This window comes from Buteo buteo, chromosome 2 (genome assembly GCF_964188355.1).
Source record: "Buteo buteo chromosome 2, bButBut1.hap1.1, whole genome shotgun sequence".
Classification (NCBI taxonomy): Eukaryota; Metazoa; Chordata; class Aves; order Accipitriformes; family Accipitridae; genus Buteo; species Buteo buteo.
Window position 1 is genome coordinate 28,259,901 of NC_134172.1, and position 21,597 is coordinate 28,281,497.

Below are 21,597 nucleotides of genomic sequence, written 5' to 3' on the forward strand. Positions count from 1 at the left end.
TTTTCCCCTGAAATCAAAATGCAAACCTCCCACTGACTGTTCTGTTGCAGAATTATGCTGGAGGATCAGGCTCGCATGTAATAGTGAAACATTTCAGGAAAATTATCAATATATAAAACCCAGGACTTCTTCCCTAATGGAAATTTTCTCCCACCTGCTTCATGCAGCCGTCATTTCTCTGCTATGTGAGAGACTTTTGTTATCAGTAAAAAAAAGGAACTGTATTCAAAATCCTACAAGATGGACTTCTCTTCAATAATAATTAGCCTCAAAATCATTGCTTGCTGACCCATGAAAGCTCTGCGGGCATCCTGGTGGCAGCAGCTACAAATACTAATCTTGACTGTTCAGCAGACGGTGCTGTAACATCAGGCTGTGTCAGCCGTCCTGCAGTGTTGTCCATGCTCCTGCCTGCGCTTCCTGGCAACTGAACTGCAGCAGCAGAGTCGCTTGCAAGCCTGGTAATTCACCAAGTCCACATGCAATGCCAGTCTGGGTACCCTGTGATGAAGCAGCATTTTCCATTAAAAAGAGAAATTGAATTTTCAGGGGCCTCATACTGAATGTTCCTGTCAGAATCACAGGGGTGGGAAACAACCCCCTGAAACCGCAGCCACATTATCCCACTCCCCTCCTCGCCTCGCAATTTGAGCTGAATTACCTCTTTTTAACAACTTGAGGCCCAAAGCAGGGAGACCAGTCCATTGACTCCAACAGGAGTAGGCTCAGGACCTAAGTGCATGCCACTGCCTCTCCTGCATGACGGGAGAACGCTAGCACAGCGATCCAGCTTCTGCCAAAGCATCCCACTCACTCTCCAGCTCTGCTTCCTGATCCCACCTACGTGGGATATAAACAGGGAGTGACGACTGGAGGTAGAAGACCGCTTCCACCCTTCTTCAGTGTTTCACTCTGTGTTCAGTGTTTCCTCTGACCAGGATTTGGCGATTCTTCCATCAGCCTAGGAAAACCATACCTCACTAGTATTTCTCAGCAAGTCACCCAAGTGCTTCTCTGAAAAGATCCAGGAATATAGTAGTATACAGTCAGGAGTATGAGCTACAGAAACTGTGAATCAGTTTGCCAGGTAGGGACAATAAGACCTTCTATAGTGTTTTGAGCTTCTTAAAAGAAGAAATTGAGCCATCTTGAGAAGTAGGTAGACATTCCAAAGGAAAATGATAGTATTTCTGAAGAAATCTCATGACTGAAATGCATAGTTAGTAACATAGGAAGAAGTGCTGGCTTGCTTAAAGCATGTTTTAAATAAAAGGTGGAAAATTTGATTAAGATTTAGCGATGAAGTCAGCAGTCTGAGGAAATACAGAATGAATGGCAAATACCTGTACAGACCTCTCCACTGTTGCCAGCCACACTGTATCCAGCTTGATGTGGGCGAGTGGAGCAGAAGGTATTAAACCTCAAGCAGTGGAAACCTGTAGGCACAACTCTCACAAGTGTGGAGTAAGAGGGTCTCCAGACTGGGAATGAAACTGCATGAGCTAAAACGCAGAAACAACCATACACCAGCCTGGCCAACAGGAACTGGGGAGAAAGGTGAGGTGGGGAACACTGACCTCCCTGGTGCCTCACTATAACCCAGTGAGCATATTAGCTTCTTCATATAAAATACTTCTTAAGCCTGTTTTGTAGAGTTTCAAGGCCTTACATAGCTTCTGATGTTTGTAAAGTTCATCTGTGGCAAGAAAATATCATTAATTCATTTAAATTTACATTAGATATCAAGTAATACACATTTATATTAAACTCACTGAAAATAGTTCCTCAGCTAATAATGCAGTGGTGAAGAGGAATGCCATGCTTTCTGCCTTTTGCCTTCAGAAGATAAAAAGGTCTTTTTCCATTGAGTAAGTGGAAAGGCAGAGTAGAAAGGAACAACTGAAGTCTAGCAGCACAGCCTGAATGTGTCGCACCTCTGCAGAGAACTTAGAACAGTTAAGGAGGGTTAACCAAATCAGTTTATCTGTCCATATAGCTTCCAGGCTACCTCCACAGACCCCGAAAGCTCTGCTCTTTGACTTTCTGATGCTCCTAAAAGTCAACTGATATCTGACTTCCCAAGTTCTTTTTTTTTTCTCCATACCACAGTATTAGACATTAAGATTGGTTCTCATTAAAACCGCCTGTGCCAACCATCAAACCTTTTTTCCTTTGCTTCCTTCTTGTATGCTCACCCATGACGCTTTGACTTGGAAGGAAACCACAAAAATGTAATCATCATGTTATCTCCAGACTTGGTCTGCTCTCATAACCCCTTTCCTTTCGGTCTCACCCTTTTCCCCTCCTCCATCTATAATAATTCCCACATGTTTATGCAAAAATATTGGACTTTCTTTTATTATTGGCAATTAAGAGAGGCAACAGTTTCAGCATCTCTGCAAGAACAATCATTTCTGAAAGTGAACAGTTTTCTGCCTTGACTGTCTGCAACTTTTAGGATGCCAAAAACCAATCAACGTAGTAATACTACAGTATTTAAGTAAAACAGGGCTGTGAAGACTGTATGGATCATTTCCACACTCATTTCTTCCCCCCTGTTGCTACTGCATCTAAAAATGAAGCCTGCTCCCTTGCCCAAAAATGCAGTTTAGACTTGATTCAGTGACCTAATAATCATCTGACAGTGAGATGGCACAACATGTACACAGGTCATAGCCCAGTGAAATGTCCATTTTGCCCCAGAGGCTCATCTGTGATTCAACACTGAATCTGACTGCCAGAAGGAATTTAAAGACTGGTAAAGGAGCTATTATTCATGTAACCCAATTTAGGGCACCTCAGTTAGCCAGTGACATTGAGTGGCTAATGCTGAAGTGCATAAACATCCCCCTTTTGCTTTCCCATTGCCATCCTTCAAGGTCTGGCTAGTCCTGGGAAAGGTGATGCAGACTGCAAGTTGTGAGTTGTATAGTATCGGGGTCTGTGGGATAATGATACCCTTTGGGGAGAATGCAGACAGGCTTTGCTGAGCAATCAGGGATGTACTTGTAACTAGCGCCTCTGATTTATGGCATCTTGTAACAGTTCCTGCAATCGCTGTACTTCTTAAAAGCTAGCATAACCTGAGCTACGTCAAGTCCCATAAGTATAGTATTAAAGTAGGAACTATTGGATTATCCTAAATTTTCATAACTATTAGAAAACAGATTTGGGAGAAACATGGTAGTCCAGAACTGGCAAAATTCCCATGGAGATCAATCAGTCTGAATAAAAAACAGGGCCTCTTTAACTCATACAAATGGAGAACATGAAGGCTTACAAGAGTAGTAGAGCCTTATACACAGTGGAGGACTTATTCCCCACCACAAGAGGTATGCACAAGTAACCCCAAACAGCTAACAGCTGGTGTCCCAGGAAGCAGATGGTTAAAGGAGGAAAGGTCAAGACTGAAGTAAAGCCGACTGGAGGAGTATTTGCCTCAAAATTCCCAGTGGCTTTTAGTTTCTGCTTACACTATCCGTGTCTTTTGGGTTGGCCTGGCTAACTGGCAGGGTCAGAAAGGAAAAGATGAGCCTGGATTCAGCAAAGTAGTAAGAAGTCTCTCTCAGGGTGGAGAAGACTGGGTCTAGCAGCTAGGGTCTATAAAACAGTGAAAGAGCTCAGATCCTAACCTGAGTGGAAGTCCCACAAGCTGTGCCCTGTCTCAGTTTCTTTTGCATCCCTCTGGTCAGTGTGACACCGTTAACACTTGCTTTAAATAAAGACAGCAGTTTATCTTCCCTGTGTGTTATCTATGCCAGAAGAGATGGCCTTCCTTTGACACCTTTTTGTAGGTTTTTTGTTTTTTTTAATGAATAAAGGCTATTTATACAATATTTGGTCCCAGAGAGGCTGGATGCACAGCATCATGGAATCATAGAATGGTTTGGGTTGGAAGGGACCTTAAAGATCATCTAGTTCCAAACCCCTATTCCCTGGTTTGTTCAAGGGCCAGACACAAGAGCAGCCACTCTGCCCAGGACTGCTCCGACTCTGCTCTTTCCAAGTGCCCGAGAGCCGGAGCTTGAGCCCCGAGCCTAAACAAACACATCAGCTTGTTCGGAAAGTTTCTATGCCAAGGACTAATGAATCTGTCGTATTTGCTGCACACCTAGAAAATCCAAATTAGCTTGAATCAACTTATAATACCACACAGCACTCATGGCTGTTGATAATACAGTGTGAGCCAGAAGTACAGACTTGGCTTGTTGTCTTTAGAATGGAAGACAATGGAGTAGAAAGAAGGGGAGACAAGAGAGTATGTGGTGTCACCGTACATCTGTACTGCTGAAGGTAGTCTAGGGAAGTACCTTTAGGTGGAGCTGACACCCACAGAAATAGTGCCAACGTGTAAAACGCTCCCTTCATGAAACAGGCAAAGCCAATAGCTTTTTCCATGGCTTTCCAGAAGTCAGATGCTAGTTAAAACCTGTGGATATGTATACATTCTTTTATATGGATAATTAGCTACTTTATGTGTGGCACCTCCTGGATTAACGAAAATTCTTCTATGCAAATAAGAGGAGGAATACACTGGTCAAATTTATATGTGGAAAAAAAGACCTCTTTTATATAACTACGTAGTATTTATTTATGTGAGTTTCTTATTTCATAGAGAAGCGCTAATTCCTAGACAGCTCCCATGTATTTAAAATGTTCACTCTACATCGTTCTTTCAAACAATGCCCATATGGAAACACTGAGGATGAACAATAGATTTTGATGACATGCTTAAATAAATGAGACAAAACCACGTGTCTTGGAGTTGGCTTTTTCGCTTTTTCCGCTAAATGCTCAAATCCTGTCCTACTGAAATCAATGGCAAAACTCCATTGATTCAGTAGGGCCACATTTTCACCTTAAACTCTATTTTTCAGTAATAAGTAGATTTGGCACAAGTTTGAAGATACTGATTTAAACTATTTCTTCTGTTCTATTGAATAACTAGAGTGGGTTGATATTTAAGAATGAAAGCTCATCAAGTTTAGATTTCAGTTGTTCTATAATAATAGCCACATGTTAGTTATAGATTGTGCAAGTCTGAAGTTTTGGTAATTTAAAACTGCTTTAAAGTGACCTTTACATGGTTCCACATTTCAACATTTTCTAAAAGTGGTTGGTGTCGGTCCTTACTCATAAATCCTTACATTAGAAGAATCTGCAGGCCTGGGCCCTTAGTTAAAAGGCTTACAGTAAGGAAGTCCTGCAAACATTTATATACGCACTTAACCTTACAAATCGAGTCTTCACAATGAAATCAACATAACTGCTCTCAGTGGGCAAAATCAGACCAGGATGAAATGTCAGCTTTTAAGAAAGGCCACTCGCTCTTACCATTGAAGAGAGTATGCTAGGCAAGAGGGACCTCCAGCCTGACCTGATGCAGTTGTTACCTTCTTCTCTAGTTAAAAAGTGCAAAACACGACATAGTATGGGAAATATTCCCCCCCCCCCCCAATGCTAGTCAAGCTGGGAGGGCAGGGATGCTGGGGGCACTATGAAAGGTGTAGCTCTGTAGCTCAGCTCCACTGCCACTGCCTGGTGGTACCATATGATTTCTCCCTGTTTTCCCAACCACACTGCAGCTGACCTTGCCTTTTGGTTGGCTGCAATTTCTCATTTCCTTAACAGCGCTCCACTCCCTGTTCATCTCCATTCATTTGTGTCTCATTCCTTGCATGTCTGAGATCTTTCTCAAAAGCCGTATTATTCCTGTTGTCCAGATTTTTCCTCTGAATACCTATCCGACGGAATTATTTCCACTGTTAGGTAAAGGCAGTACACACTGCATATCTGCTATGCTTTTCACCTCAAACACCAGCACTCCAAAAGTGTTTTTATTTTGCTAACAGGGAATCCGAGGCACATCAGCTAAAGCTATTTGCCAGAGACTATACGGCCTGTGAACAGCAAGATACAGACTAGAGCCACATCTCTTGACCCTTCCTTTTAATGCCTTGGTCTTTAGGCATGAATTGGAAAACAAACTGGCAGAACTAAAAAGAGCACTAAAAAGGTGTCACACCCAAAATAAGATCAAAACAAGTTTTGATAAGTTGACAAAAAGGAAATGCTGATTGAAATCTGCCCTGGATTGACTGATATCTTAATAGTCCTCTTCTGTGGAATTTTTTTACTTCTCCCATGACATTAAATGTTAAAGTGCTATATATGCAGCACATTTCCCATGCATAAGAAAAACACCAGCCACCTAGCAGTTGACCAGATTTCTTTCCCTTTGGTATACTATTGTGTTCAATGCCCATTTTTCCAACATTTACACGGTTGATGTATCCGAACCAAAATCAGGTCTTTTCAGTGAAAATACACAAAACAGCAGGCAGACATTGTGGATCGGTATGGCCCGCTCTAAATATTATTTCCCAGATCACAGCTGTAAGGATTCACTTTGAAATTTCCTGTGAAATACCTCTGCCTCTTCAAAAGCTTAGTCTTCATTTGGCCCTCAACCTGCAAATGCTTTAGCACAGGCACGTAAGTAATTCCATTCACACATTTAAGGAACTCCACTGGTACTGATAATATACTAAGCAGATACATATGTGTTTGGAGAACACGACCTTGTTTAGGTAAGAAAATATTCTTGTAAGTTTTTTTCCTTTTCTTTTGCAAAACTCCAGCTTTGGAAAAGAAATAAAAATGTTGTATAAATTTGAGGTTATAAGCTCAAGCCCTAATTTCATTTTATTGTCACGCAAAACAAAATGCTTGCTATTCTTAGGAAATGCACAAAAAAACGTTAGGCCAGTTATAAAAATTTGGGACCCGATCCTGTAATCATTCAAAGTGCCTTTCATTAATTCAAGTGTAGGAAAACCTGGCCTATAGAACCTGATCCCTTTGTATCTTCACTATTTTTTCAAAGGACAAAGTCATGTAATTAAATCTCTGGATGCTTTTTATGGTCTTTCGTGATAGCTGTGATGAGCAGAAATCTACCCGAGTTATTTACAATGCGGGCCTGCCGTAACGACGCGTCATGCGAACACTCACAAACGGAGCGGGACAGAGAGACGCGTGCGCGCGCGCGCCCGTCCACGTGCCGAGCCGCAGCGCTTGCGGCCCCAACCCAACGAAGCACGTTGTGTGGTGCGGGAGCACCGAAAACAAAGCGGGCGAGGACCCGGCGGTAAACCGAGATTAAACCGACTGCTTTATCGCTCTACATGAACCGTATGCGGCGGAAAAGCGATACGACGACTGCAGTATCAGTCGCTCCACTTTCCGGAGAAATAACGCGCGGCTGCGCGACGCACGGAGGCGTTCCCCATGTGGTCTCCTTCGTAGGGCGACCGGGGGTGCCTTCCAGAGGGGCCCGGCCGAGACAGAGCCTGTAGAGGGGACTCTGCCATCCGCGGAGGCAGCCCCTGCGGCCCTTAATTTCTCGCGGGAGTCCCCGCGAGGGGCCGTGCGCGCTCCTGCCGCCGTGCCCCGCTCGCCGGGGAGGCGGCAGGGCCGCCGCAGGCAGCTGGCGGCGGAGGGAGAGAGGGAGGGAGAGAGGGAGACCCTCGGAGAGGTCCCATTGTTTAGGTTTCTGTCACAAACCATGAGAATACTTGATTCCCTTCATCTCTGGAGTTTGCATTATCATTCAAATTTCATTTTCCATTAATTGATCGGGGATTAGCGAAGCCATTATGCAAAAATTAGACGAGCCAGATGGGATGAATAATTCATGACGGACAATTACACTCGGTTCCCGGCGGCGTGCCTCCTAACTTCCCTCAGACTTACCGCCTGCCGGAGAGGACGGCCTTCGCCGCGGGCCGAGCCGGGCACGGCCGTCGGCGGGGCGACCGCGGGGCGGCGGCGGGCAGCCGGGCCCTCGGGCGGCACGCGGGCCCGGGCCGGTGCGGGCGCTGGGTCGCCCCGCCCGCCGCTAGGTGGCAGGCGCCGCCCGCGGCGCGCGGAGGGCCGCGCGGGACGCCGCGCGGCTCCCCGCCGGTCTCACGATCCTTATCGGGCGCGGCCGCCAGCGCGGTTGGCTCGGGCGGGCACGGCGGGGCCGGCCGGCCTCCCCTTCCCGCACCCCCTCCTGCCTGCCCCCCCCCCCCCCCGCGCCGCCGGGGTGCCGGCCGGGAGCGGGAGAGGCCGCGGGCGCTCCCCCCGCCCCGTCACCCGCGCGTCCCACACCCCTCACGCCGGGCATCTCATTTATCCCACCGGACAGTTGTTGCCCCATTAAAGCGCAGTCCCACCCTTCGCGAGGACCTTTCATCTGGGGAAGTTTTATGACACTTTGTAAATGTGCAAAGTTTTTAATTAGACTCGCCAGACAGCCCCAGGCAGCACTAGCGCCACGAAGTCTTCATGCTTCTCTCTGCTTTACAGCACAACAAGCCGCTCTACTCCTTTGAAGACAATGCCGACTATGTCTACGATGTCATGTGGTCGCCAGTGCATCCCGCGCTCTTCGCCTGCGTGGACGGGATGGGGCGCCTGGATCTGTGGAACCTGAATAACGACACCGAGGTGAGGCGGCGCGGCGGCGGCCGGTGGCGGGAAGGCGAGGGCGGGCGGGCGGGCGGGCGGCGGGGCGCCGGGCGAGACCTTAACCCTGTGAGGGCCGGCGGCGCGGCGCTGCCGAGCACCCCCTCCCGCCGGAGGTCTGCGGGGGCGCCGGGCTCCCTCAGGGCGCGGAGAGCCCGGCGTCGGCCGCCGCCCGCGCCCCGGGGCGCGGCGGGGAGGGGAGGGAGGGAGGGCAGGTCCCGCTGCCGGGGGCGCCTGACCGCCCCCCTCCCCCGCCCGCCTTCCCTCCCGCCTTCCCCCGCGGCGCGGCTGCTGCTCCCGGGTACCTGTCAGGGGTGGGGAGGGCCGGCCCCGGCACCCCCGGCAGAAAGCCAACACGAATAAATAGCCGCGGTGCCGACTCGGGAAGGAGCCTCCTTCCCCTCGCTTGTTATTTTAAGGTGCGCTTCTAAACCGCGCCCGTTCTGTAGTTTTCTGGTTTGCCCCCCCCCGCCCCGTTTCTGGCACAGGCGCTTCAAACGCCCCGCTTTCGATGCCTCCCCGCGCTCCTCGGGTGGTCACACCTCGAGGCCGGCCGCGACGGCCACAGGCCTGCCAGCCCTCCCGCCTGCGGCGGGGGCCCAGGCGCCGGGCAGCCCCTCGCCGGCCGCCCGCGCTCAGGGGGCGCTTCGTCTCTGGGCGGGAGACCTCACGGCGCTTCGTGTTCGTCCTCTGCGCCAAATCCTCTGGAGACGGTAACTCGCAAGGCCCGTACCGGTGGCTCCAGCGTGTCAGAAACCCAGTGTGGCCCTGCGTCTTCCCTTGCCTCCCGCCCTTCTGAGTCGCTAGCTGCTCCGCTTGAATTTTTTAAGCGCGGGGCTTCTCTCTCACGTGTTATTTGTGATCTTACACCCTCACCTTTTTCCTCTTCAAGATTTGCTGCAGCACTCAAAGGCACAAATGCAAATAAAAAATAAGTTTTCTTTCCATCGCTGTTAACTAAATTGCGGGGACCGCTGGGGAGGAGACATCGCACCTTTGAATTTCGCTGACAAGGATTAGTCAGAGAGCTTTTTGCAAAATTTGGGAATGGTAAATACTGTACTTTTAAAAAAAAGTCATTTTCTAAACGTGCCAAACACCACTTTTTCCACCTATTATTTCAGATTTTTAAAAATGCTGCAGACTTGTATAGATACTATTTTTCCTGGATTTGAGTTTCCCCCCAAAATGGTTTTGAGAAAACCTGTTATGTCACTTGAGGTCAGTCTTAGATGGCCAGCAATCAGAATCAAAATATTTTTCCACAACTGAAGTCTTGCATATTTTTACTTAATACTCTGTAAAATTAAGAACAAACAGACTGTAAAAAGAAAAAAAAGGCCACGTATTAACTGACAGTTTCTTTTTATTTCCAAAAAAGAGAAGACTGAAGAGCAAGCGGCAGTATTTTGCCCCCCCGTACACCCTATTTTTTTACAATTTTTTTTTCCTTAAGATTAGTTTGATCATTAATACACCTTTCACGTAAACATGCTATACATTTCAGACAGACTAAAATACGGGCACAGTTTATGGCTTCCAGTGAGTAGTGCTTGCCATAAATAAGCATGGACAGGTAAGAGGAACCAGCACCGGGCGCTGCATTGTCAAGGGGAGCAGTGAGGCCTTTTGAAGTGCTCTGAGCAGGAAGCAGCGCAGCCTTTTTAATTAGAGCACATACAGCTGGAGGATATACAGGAGGAGTCTCCTCAGAATTTATTTTGGGAAGGGAGGGACATATCCTTCAGGTGTTCTCATTAATGCAGGCTTAAACACAGAGCATAAAACCCAGCATTTTAAGAAGAAGAAGAAAAAAAAAAATAACCCTTTCCCCCCAAATACCAGGGCTGAAATCCTGCTCTGCTTGAAATCAACTGATGTTTTGCCATTTATCTCAATGAGACCATAATTTATTTCCAAAAAATTAGTATGGACTGCTTGATCCCATTCCCATCAATAATAAGGCTGTACGTAGAAAACTGCTGATATATTTTCAGTGTGTTTACATATAAACACATAGGAACATCAGGAAAAAAAAATAATTTCAAGCTCGATCCTGCTTTTCTTCTGCACGCAAGGCCACCCCTGATTTCACAAATGATTTCCATTCTGAGAGGTCAAAATCAGCTCTCATGTAAGGATCAGACTGGAATTATTTCCGTGGTATCTGAGCTTTGTATTTTTATGAGAATCGAATTTGGGTCTCTGGAGGCAGAAATACCATTTGGTTTCCTTACTGAGCACTGATGAAACAAATTTTGAAAATCTCTATAAATGATAAACTGGCAGATTCTGAATAGTGTGAGGTTTTGTTATGCGGGAGAAGCAGCAAAAGTAGCACTGAAGGAGAGAACTGTAAGCAGTTCTTTTAAATATCGTAACTGAAAGTGATTGTTGTTTGGTTTTACTCTCTATCTGGTAGGTCATAATTAGTTTATAATTTTCAAGATTTCTGTGATTGATTATGCCATTTAAGTCTGCACCGCTGTTTGCTAAGAAAAAGTCCTTGTCGGCACTTTTGCCTTTGTAATAAGAAATCTTGAAACGCATATTTTTAGATCATTATTACTTTTAGATGTCAGATATGTGATGTCAAAGTATTTGTGAAGACAGTAGAAAATGACAGGTATATTAATGTGTTTAACTGCTAGCTATTGATAAAAATCTCTGTGTAGGAAATAGGTATTATTGTTGTAATGAGACCTGGTTTTGTTTAATTTGGGAAATAAGCCACATTATTATTTAGGTATTATTATAAACCAATTAAGAAAATACCTGGTTTTAGTTACAATATGCTACCTTCAAATTTTTGAACTGTAACACAGTTTCTACTAGTGTTACTCATATTTATTAAAAACATTTCTCCTGAGAGCTAGATGCTTTCTGATCACAATAACTAAAATAATTTGACTGTACCACAGATTTAATCAAGCTAATTGTTCTCAAAATCTCAGTGTAAAGTAACAAGGGTGTTTGCGTGCTTCAGGTTGATCTGTGGATACCAGAAATTGTTCTTGTAGTAGCAGCGGAAGTCATCACATTTTATTTTACATTTGATAAAAGAATATTAAAAAAAACTTAAGCAAAAAATCCTTACTCACTCCTTCACTCTTTTGCAAACTGAATATAATTTTTATGGATCAGTATAGTGAGGTTTGCAGATAGTTTCAGCATACCACATGCCAATTTCTTACTTGTGTCTGTAACATTTCTTTTTTGATCAAGATTGGAGAAGGTCTCTAGCTTACTGGTGAGTCTTATTTATCTATGAACTGATACTAACCTGACTTACAAAATTGCTTATTTCTGCTGTGTTACATCCCATTCAAATGTTTTTGGGTTTTTTTTTTTGCGTGCCATACCTTAGCTTTGAAAGTGTGAAGATGGTGTCTATTTCTAGAAACAGATGATGTATTTGCAAGTAGGTTTTGACACTACGTAAGCAATAACACTAAAAAAATAAAAGGTATTTTCTTACCATGTAGGTTTTTCTGACTCTATCTTTCTTAATCTGTTACCTGTTAAAATCTCATTTCAAAATTGTTAAAAATCTGACAAGCACCAACTTCAGAGAATTTGTGAAGTATTTCAAATGTGATTTTAAAAACATAATGCTACCATTATAAAATAAACTCTTATCTTTGAAATCTAAAATAGGCATATGTAATTTAACCTATCACTACTGAGGGAGACAAATCTATTTTAAGATGCTGTGGTTTGACTATATTTCTCTCTGTATCACTGGAGAAAAGGCTTTTTATTTAGATTTTTAAAGACTGTTTCATTATTGCTTTTTTATTTTGTTAGATAGCTTTGTGGAATAGTAACAGGATTTTACAAAACCATCGGGTTTTGGAAAAAAGCATGGGCTGTGTCTTGTGTCTGTGGCATGCATGCTGCTTATTTTTATGTGGAACACTGAAAGAATGCTGTATTAACAAAAAAAAAAGCTCTAGAGTTATGTATTTCAGCCTTCTGAAAGATTTTGTGAAAATTCAGTGCCTTAAATATACTCTGCGTATATTTGTATATGATACAAATATCTTTGATCTACAGTTTTCTGAGAACATAGCTGGTTAGTGGATTAGTCCTCTAAAATGTGGCATTTAGTTGTTTGAAGAAACCCATTTCCAAATGTTTTGAAATTAATTTTGGCTGGAATTAAAATAGCTTTTTTTTTTTTTTTTATAAATCAGTGATCACAGGACTAAAACTTGCTTGTTTTCTACTGTGATTTTATCATGGATCAATGACCCCACGTCAGATTTAGGCCACTGACTCTCACCCACTAAGCAGTAACAGTTGGGACGAGGAGCTGGAGCGTGCCAGCTTTTTGGGTAATACTGCCTTGGACAGGACCTAGGCCTTGCACAATGGGGAGATGAGTCCAGTAGCTTATTTGCATTTGAATGACTTCTTCGGGAGGGAGGGGAGGATGGTGTCTGCTTTCTGATTGCTATCCAGCATTATTTCTACATCATTCTGCAAACAAAATCCTCTTGCGTTTCACACATGGGCCTCAGGACACTACCATGAAGCCCTTTGTTGAGGTGACGCTTTAGCTGGGCAGGCTCGTTGTGCTTGAGCTGCCGCTTTGGTTTTGCGGCCTTGTGTCTGGGTCGGTGAGGAGGAGGAGGAGGAGGAGGAGGAGGAGTGGGGAGTCTCCAGGGGGAGAGGGGCAGGGCGAGCAGCCCTGCTTCCCAGTTCTTGTCCTGCTGCTGGCGTGGCCGCGCATGTGCTGCGGCCATAACGAGAGTCTCGGGAAGTCTGCAAAGGTTCAGCTTCCTACCGTCACTCATCTTGTGTGACACAGTGAAGGCGTCAGAGCTGAGGAGAAGGAGGTTGGCATGGGAGCTATACGATGGTTGTTTTAACATTATTCTCCTGGATCTTTGGACCTATCTCACAACTACAATATAAAGCTACAGCCAGAGAACCAAGATGGAAGTCAGCAAAATATGTTTTTGTTAATCTTGTCAGTTTGTCAGTGTTCAGACCAGGCTTTCATACCACCTTCAAGCTGCTTTCTCCCTGCTTCTGCTGCATTGTGCCAACAAGGAGGACAGAAGGAGTACCTGTCACTCCTCCAGAGATAGCCTGGGCTCTGGTTCCTGTCCAACTACCTCTTCTTGCCTGGGCTGCTCTCCAATTTCATGTCCATTTGTAGATCCCAGGACACCCCCTTGTCCCCATCTCACCATGTGACCAAGACCTGTTCTCACAGATGGATCTGGTGGAGGAGCTGCTTTTGCAGCTCTCCTATCCTATTTGTCCTGACCTAAAAAGCTTTAAAGCTAAAAAGCCTTGTTTGGAAGACCATCACGCCAAGCTCCAGGCTCCTTGCTCAGACAGGTTCTCCTATTAAAGGCAGCTGAGTGGAGCATTAGCAGACCTGTAGGTTACTGTCATTTGTCTTATGAGGTGACCTAAATCAACTAAGTGATCTACCTATCTGGGACAAACACCCACACAGTTCCTTCCTCCTGCAGCATCTTTTGATGCCCTCATTCCAGCGTAGATTGCAAATACTTCTCCTAAGATCATGTTCATTGCTTTATTCGTCCCACGCATTAACCAGAATCTTTATGTATTCTTGTGGATCACCTGTTAAGTTGGTTGACTTGGGGCAGGGAGGAGGATTGGAAATTAGACAGCATCCAGGTATATTTAAAGCAGAAGAAGTCTCCTGGGGACGTAAAAGAGAATTGTGGGAACATATTGTAGGAGTTCCTAAATGTCAGCTCAGCTGTTCTCACTTCTGCCATGTCCTTGCTCTGAAGTGATTAGCTCAGGACTTTTCTGACGTAGTACCTAAGTTTTGACCTCTGCATCTAGCTGCAGAGGTGAGTATGGATTTAAAGGATGTGTCAGCATGAATACAGGGATGTGTCTGCCAACTGCCAGGTTATCTGGGCCCGAGTCAGAGGCCAGAAGCCAGGGCAGGACTGAAGCCAAGTCCTACCCTCAGTTGGTTCTTGGTCATAAGTCAGTGACTTTTGAGAAAGAAGCAGATGTGGTTTCACATGTCTCCGAGGTTAAGGGGAAAAAACTGTTTCATTTACTGTCCTTTACTGTGGAAAAGTCTTCCCTGCTCATTCCAAGCAATCTCTTACTCTTTCCTCTTTTTAGCACATGTGATTGAAGAAACAATGAACCCTTTTTCTTCCCCCTCGACGAGGGTTGTATGTTATTTTCAGCAATGCCAAGGGACTTGTGACTCATCCAGCTAAGCAGGACATGTTCAAAATTGACTCCCAGGTTCACCAGCAGTGTGATTTTATTGTCCTTTCTGTTCCTATTGTTTCGACAGGTTCCCACAGCCAGTGTCACCATAGAAGGAGCTTCTGCCCTCAACCGTGTCCGCTGGGCCCAGGCTGGGAAGGAGGTAGCAGTTGGTGATTCAGAAGGCCGTATATGGATCTATGATGTTGGAGAGGTATTATTATTGGGTTTTGGTTTTTTAAAGCTTGGCTCCTGGAGAATGCCACATCCAAGTTTGATAAAAGGTCATGTATCATAACACATAAGTAAGACACCTCCAAAGAATAAGCCACTTTTCTTTCAGTGGAGTCCCTGTGGATTTTGGGTTGCCAACAGTGTGTTTGTTGTAAAGCTACCTTGCAAAAGAGTTAACTGGTTAAAGGCTCATGAGAGAAGTTTTTTGAAAGTTTTCAGTGTTTTTAAAACTTTTTTTTAATGGGCCTATGGGTACAGTTGGAAAAAGTTACAAAGGAACATGAAGAGGAAAATAGAGGTTCAGAAAGAAGCTGTGGTGTTCTGAAGTTGGTCCTGAAGGGTTAACCTTTTATACTCCAGTATCCCTTATTTCATGACTGGCTTAATGCTGTAGATTTTTCTCAGCATGACATGTACAGAATACATCTGTTCTTTTAATACTGAATAATGCTGAATATGTCTGAATATGTGCAAAAGTACAAACAGGAGGAAATGAGAGGTGTCGTTGTGGAGGACTGTAGATGTATGTGTGATAAAGAGTATGTAGGTGCTGAGAAATAGTAGAATGTGTATTCTGTGTCTAAGGCTGCTCTCAATTCACCCTGCTACATCTTATAAAAAACATATAAACTGCAGTGTGTTTGGCACTGATGGAATCTACCGCTTTGTTGATGAATACAGTGTAAAGTGTTCTGTCAGCATTACAATCCCTTGGAACAGTTAAGGGTGAATCTCTGAGCAATCAGCTTTTATGTAGAGAATTTGTTTTCCATCATTATCTGTGATAGGATACTGAGATATCCATCTCTACACAGTAGGGAAACATTATAGAATACATACAGAATTATCTGTAACTCTCATAAAGTGATTTTATGGCCCATAGCAAAATTGCTTGTGCATGACTCATGTTTTTGGATTGCATTCACTTGTGCAGGAGTTGCCTTTCCTCACAAATGTTTGCTGAAACTTCTTGCCATATTGTTAGCATAATTTCTAAATTGTCTCAGGTTACTGTGCTCAGATTTCCACTATGACACTGACAGGTCAGGCTGTTTTTATTTAGTTTTCATTTTTGCATGACTTTTCCGAAAAGGTGGTTTTTCTGTCTTCCAAGTGAAACGATAGGCTATGGCAATGTCTTTGATGACAGCGCAGTCTGATCTTGTCTGGGAGTCTAGATGGGCTGTAGAAATGTCTCTTTTTGCATATTATACACGAAATAATCATTCATAGGATTGCTTATCGCTGCAAGCTCACCCAGGAGAAAATAGATGTAGTGTTCTATGCAGAAGAAGTAATATTTGAGTTTTTGGCCTTTCCTCTTTATAATCAGACTTCAACCTGCAAAATGAGTCACAGTGATACACTCAGATCAAAAAGAAAGACAGGCCTCTATTACTTGAAAAAGAAAAGACTGTCATTCAACAGTATTTATTTGTGTGAGTCCAGATCAGTGTTACATAAAGTGTTCTGCTTCACGGATGTTGCATGCCCTGCCTGTGCAGAGCCCCAGCATCTCCAGCTCAGCTCCATACACACTTACGCAAACAGATGGATGTCCATCCACATGGCTGCTGACAGGTCATGGGCCATTGCCACCCCTCCTCCTCTTCCGTAATGAATGAAGGAGCTCATTAATTTGTTGCCTGGTTCATTTTGGCAGTACCAGTCTCTGCAGTAATTCCTGTACCAAATTTAGGAGAGGTGGTCTGGGCTGCAACAGCTTTAGATACTACTAGGACTGCTGTGTTGTTAGTGGCTTTTTCTGGTTTAAAAAAGAAGGGTGCTCATATATTCTCCAGCACAACTCTTCCCACTATAAAGCCTTAAGTGAGATACAGAAAGACTTTGCAGGTCAAGAGCCTGGCACCAAGGGTTTGTACAGTGTATAACAGCTTCTTCAGTCATTAACCCTCTGTGCCAGTCCATAAAGAGCTCGCTGATGAGTTATTCCGTGCTTAGCTGTCCTCAGGCATGACACACGGCGAATTCACAGCATGCACGTGCACTTTTGGAAGTGTCTGGCAGAAATACGGCAGCCTTTAAGGCTCTCTCTTTACTTAAGTGTGCAAACACTGGCCAGTTCCATGGCTCAGCTGGAGTCCTCTTTCGACTGTCCTTTTTGTATGGGTTTGATTCTGGGACATGATGGGGCTGGTCTGACGGTTTAAAATGGGCTGTCCTTCTCCCACTGCCAGCCAGCGAGCCCTAGCCATATCACTCACTGCCCAGTTTTTGTGCTGGTAGCAGTGCTTGTCACCACCCACATTGTGGGAAGGGAGATAGATCAGCAGAGAAGTATTGATTATTTTTTTTTGTTTGGTTGGGTTTTTTTGTTTTCTTTGGGGTATTTTTCTCCATGAACTGACTCAGTGTGAGAGTAGATGAATGAGCACGTAGCTGGGGGCAAGGGGCTGGGAGCTGGACTGTATAGCTGCTGGGAGCACCCAGCTTTCATATTTTACCCAGCAGTATTGCAAAGCCTGACACCTAAGCTGTGACAGTTGACCTTTCAGCAATAGCACTCTACCCATCTCCTACAGCATCAACTTTTGAAAAGGCCTCATCACTGGAAGAACTCATCCCCGCCTGACTGATAACTCAGTAGCATCTACTTATTTGAAGGTGCATGTCTCTGATTTGGGAAGATGGGTGTGATTACTCGCATTAGAAAGTCAGCAGGCCACTTTACAAGACCCTAAATACACTCACCAAAAATATTAATGCTCCAATTATACTGTACCCTTTTTAAAACCTTTCTTTTCTCATGACTGTGAGGATCACATTAGATCAGCTGTAAATTCATAAAACATTGGTTCTATCAGAAAAATTGGGATTATATTTGTATTATAATAAAGCACAGTGTCTTTGAATTTCACATTACTATATAAGCAATTTTTCTTACCTGTTTGAACAGATGGAATTGACTCCATGAATTTTGATCAGAGCAGAAAATGTCAGGGTATCAAATCATTAAGGAAAAAATGAAGTGATAGGAATTTTTACTTTGGTAGATTCATCACAGTTTTAAGGAACTATTCTAGAGAACAGTAAAGTTTACTGCTGCTATTAACCCGTATGGTGTAAGGAGAAAACATTATAGGGCCTAAGTGAAAATGTAAGACACGAGGACTAACCTTGCATCCTTTGTGGAGGCAAGGAGTATGAGATCAGGGCTGTTTCACTTGTGTAAGTATTTAGGATTTGGCCCTTTTTGATATGTTATCTAGTCATATTCTTTATGACATAAGAAATGGCAGAAACATGAAGGACGTGGCACAGTCCATGACCAGGGAGTTAAAAATAATGGTGACATTTTCAGTTAGGCTATATAATGTTATCTCCTTAGAGTATGTACTTTTAGTTGTTTGATTTCGGCATTGTGTCTGAAAATAACTGAACACGTTTATTTTCACAGTGAGGGGTCTATTTTCTCCTCAATGCGTGTGCTTTATGCCCATTAGCATTAATAGGAGTTATACACACACTTCCAGGGGAGAGGAGACTTAAATAGTCCATATAGATGTGCTCTTGTGGATCAGTAACCACTGATTTAAACAATGTGAATTATAAAATGAAATAAAAACCCAAACGCACACACAAAAATCTGATTGTTTCAGTGTGATGGGATCTTAAACCTATATAACTTAACCAGAGAATATAACCAGTCATTCTAAATATACTTTACTCTCTGTAAGAACTAAATATTCAAACCTCTGCTGGTCTAGTAGTTGAGATATTATTATCGTGATAGTATGTATAACATATTTTAGCTTTTGTGGTCTCACGGTTTATTTACTGGGCAGCAAGTTTTCTGTATGCTACAAGTTGATTTTAACAGAACATGGACCACTGACTGTAGATTTATTCACAGGTCCAGGTGATTGATAGTTAGATCTAACTGCATGTCTCTTTTGTAGTTATATTTTCTAGAAAGCTTGCTCCCATTGTGCATGCTTCAGTGATGTTACGCAGTTGCCGCTGTCATAAATATTCTCTAACAACCACGTTTCTTGCTTACCTGGCTTATTGAGAATGCTCTTTGCACCTTTGGTTGTGAAAGAAGCAGCTTCTTATCCACCTTCCATTATGTCTTTTTTTTTTTTTTTTTTTCCCATTAATCTCTTCCAGGTCATATTCTGCTTGCACTGTGAATAAATAGATAGAAACTGTAAATCAATTATTTATTATTTGATTTTAATAAAATATAAAGTAAGTTTGCAGCACAGGATTGGAGAGTTTGAAACTGTAATCACAAGGAGCTTATTACTGTACATTATTTTGTTAAACTAGTTACAGGACAAACTGTTGCATCCGTTTGGCAGTCTTCCAGACGGTTGATTCTAGTCATGCTTCTAAAGGGTGACTAGTATGACAGGTGGAACGGGAGAAAAGTGAGAAAAGGTCTTTCCCTAGACCATCCAGGAAAGCTGGCTCTGCCAAAGAAAGCAGTTACCTGAGATTCATTACACAGTTATTACCTCTGTCTTCATTTCCTTGCAGTGAAATCAGAATCATATTGCTGTTTATGTGACTTTGGTAGGTTTCAGAGTTAATATCTCCTTAAGCCCTTTTAGGGCTGCTGCGTTAGGTTGTTTGTGTACTTCCCCATTTGGTCCATGATGGGTGTTAATCCCATATCTCATTTTCAAGTACATGACCAGTGAGGGAGGAGCTGGCAACTGCCTGAAATATGTGGATGAAGTGGTACAGTAAGGAATATCCCACTGGTGCCTATAAAATAATGTCTTTTGATTTCAGCAGCCTTTAACAGCTGCTCTGAGATTCTTAGGGCTTTAGACAGAGAGAAATGCATATTTGTGACCAACTCTCACATTTCAGCATGGCTAGAGTCACTTATTTTTCTGGGTAGAGTGGGGAAGGGTTGGTACTTTGTACTCCTACCTTGAGATCCCTGTGTTTCACTATAGATTTCATATGGAAAACATAGCCAACATCTCTTTCAGGCAGTTAAAAACTGCTGTAGCCCAGAGAGAGAAATACGAAACTAGGTTTTGTGTCATGTAGTTATCCAGGTAGATTTTCCAGTAGGTTTACTTTTGCCATCATAAAGCTCTCGTAGAGCATATATTGAGTTAGGAAATGTTTTTGCCGCAAAACCAGAGTTGAGACTTGCCATAAAATATTTTATTTTAAAATCTGTGTTGAGTTACAAGTATTCTTGGAACACAGATAAATGGCTTACACACATATTGTAAAGGCAAATTTGAGCAATAATAAGGGGTTGTGCTTACAACCAAGTTTTATTCAAAGTATTCACAGATCAAGTAAGATACAGTAGTTACAACAACACGCACAATCCAGGCATAAAGGATAATTAAATGGATTGTGAGGCAGTGCCTGAGTTTCACCATTGATATTTTTGCTAGGGAGGTTGGAATACTGGCCTCGGAGAATTTTAAGAGCATGTTTTAACAAAGCAGAATCTCTTAAGAGTTGTTGGAAAATGTAAAGAGCTAAGGTTTTGATTTGCTTCCCCTCTGCCCCCAGTTTTATAATGTTCAGTCTTGAGAGACTTTTAAAACTGGAAGCTCTTAGAAATGACAAAAAAAAAAAAAAAAAAGAGAGAATGACAGCATACTAGGAACTCCAGCTTTTTACTTGAATAATATCTGAAATATTGAACAGAAAAAGCTCTTCATCCCTCGTTGTCATTTGAATTTTGACTGATATAGCCAGTATTCACAAAGGGATTTTTGAAGTAGGTTAAATAAGAACTCCCTAATGAAAAAAATGCACTAGTTTGAAATCAGTCAATTTAATTACTGTGTTTTATGAAGGCCATTACCCATTGCTGATTACTAGGGTGATAAAATCTTTAAGCTTTGGTAGCCTCCATAGGGGGTGAGCCGATCTAAGTAGAGCAAAGTCCAGTCATTATCACCCTAAATACTTGTGTTTCTCATTACAATATTCATTACTTTAGGTTACTGTGAATGCTTTGAGGTCTTTATGTAAGCACTGGTTTATTCTCCTGTAGAAAAACAATGTTGTTACATTGATAAGTTAAAACCAAGCATTTATATACTTCTACAGTTTAAAACGAGGCTTGGCTACATCCAGACATAGAAATGCATACATTTATGCCCGTGAGTACCCCTATGTGCATGGCTGTGTGCTTGTCGGTCATACTAGTCTGATAAGAAATGGAAAAGGATATGAATTACCTTGTTCTTTCAGCCGTGTTTTGGTACTTACACAAGCTGGAATGGAGGCTTGCATTACGAATAGCAGCCTTTATTGGGGAAGTGCTTTTCAAGAGGGAAAGCTGAGCCATGATCTAACTAATCTGACTTACCCAAGGCTGGTTGCTGAGGGTTGGAGCTATTTATCTCCAGTGCCAGTCTAGGGCCTTGCACTTCCCTTTCCCTGCCACCTCTTGCACATCACGCGGCATCACTGCTTCTCTGCCCCTCTCAGTCACCTTCATCGTGGCCTTCTCACTTACAAAGCAGCTTCATAAAAACGATGTGATTTAAAGGATTACTTCAAAATCATTTCCCCTCTTGTTTAAAAATGTGTATTTTTAAAAAGAATGCTTGAAACTTATCAGGGAGAGATGTGGATCTGGGCTACTGGGAGAGGAGAGTAGCCTGTAGAAACAGGCTG

The 21,597-nt window shown here is 43.3% G+C and overlaps 1 protein-coding gene across 4 annotated transcripts in view; it reads left to right on the plus strand.

Annotated features, from left to right (window-relative positions):
* The window catches only part of DYNC1I1 (dynein cytoplasmic 1 intermediate chain 1), a 200,011-nt gene that overhangs the window by 165,609 nt on the left and 12,805 nt on the right, over nt 1-21,597 (plus strand). For all 4 annotated transcript variants that reach the window (XM_075049642.1, XM_075049666.1, XM_075049659.1 and 1 more), the window contains 2 exons: nt 8,353-8,493; nt 14,822-14,947. In XM_075049642.1, coding sequence (XP_074905743.1) covers nt 8,353-8,493; nt 14,822-14,947 — 267 coding nt within the window. The remainder of the gene's footprint in view (nt 1-8,352; nt 8,494-14,821; nt 14,948-21,597) is intronic.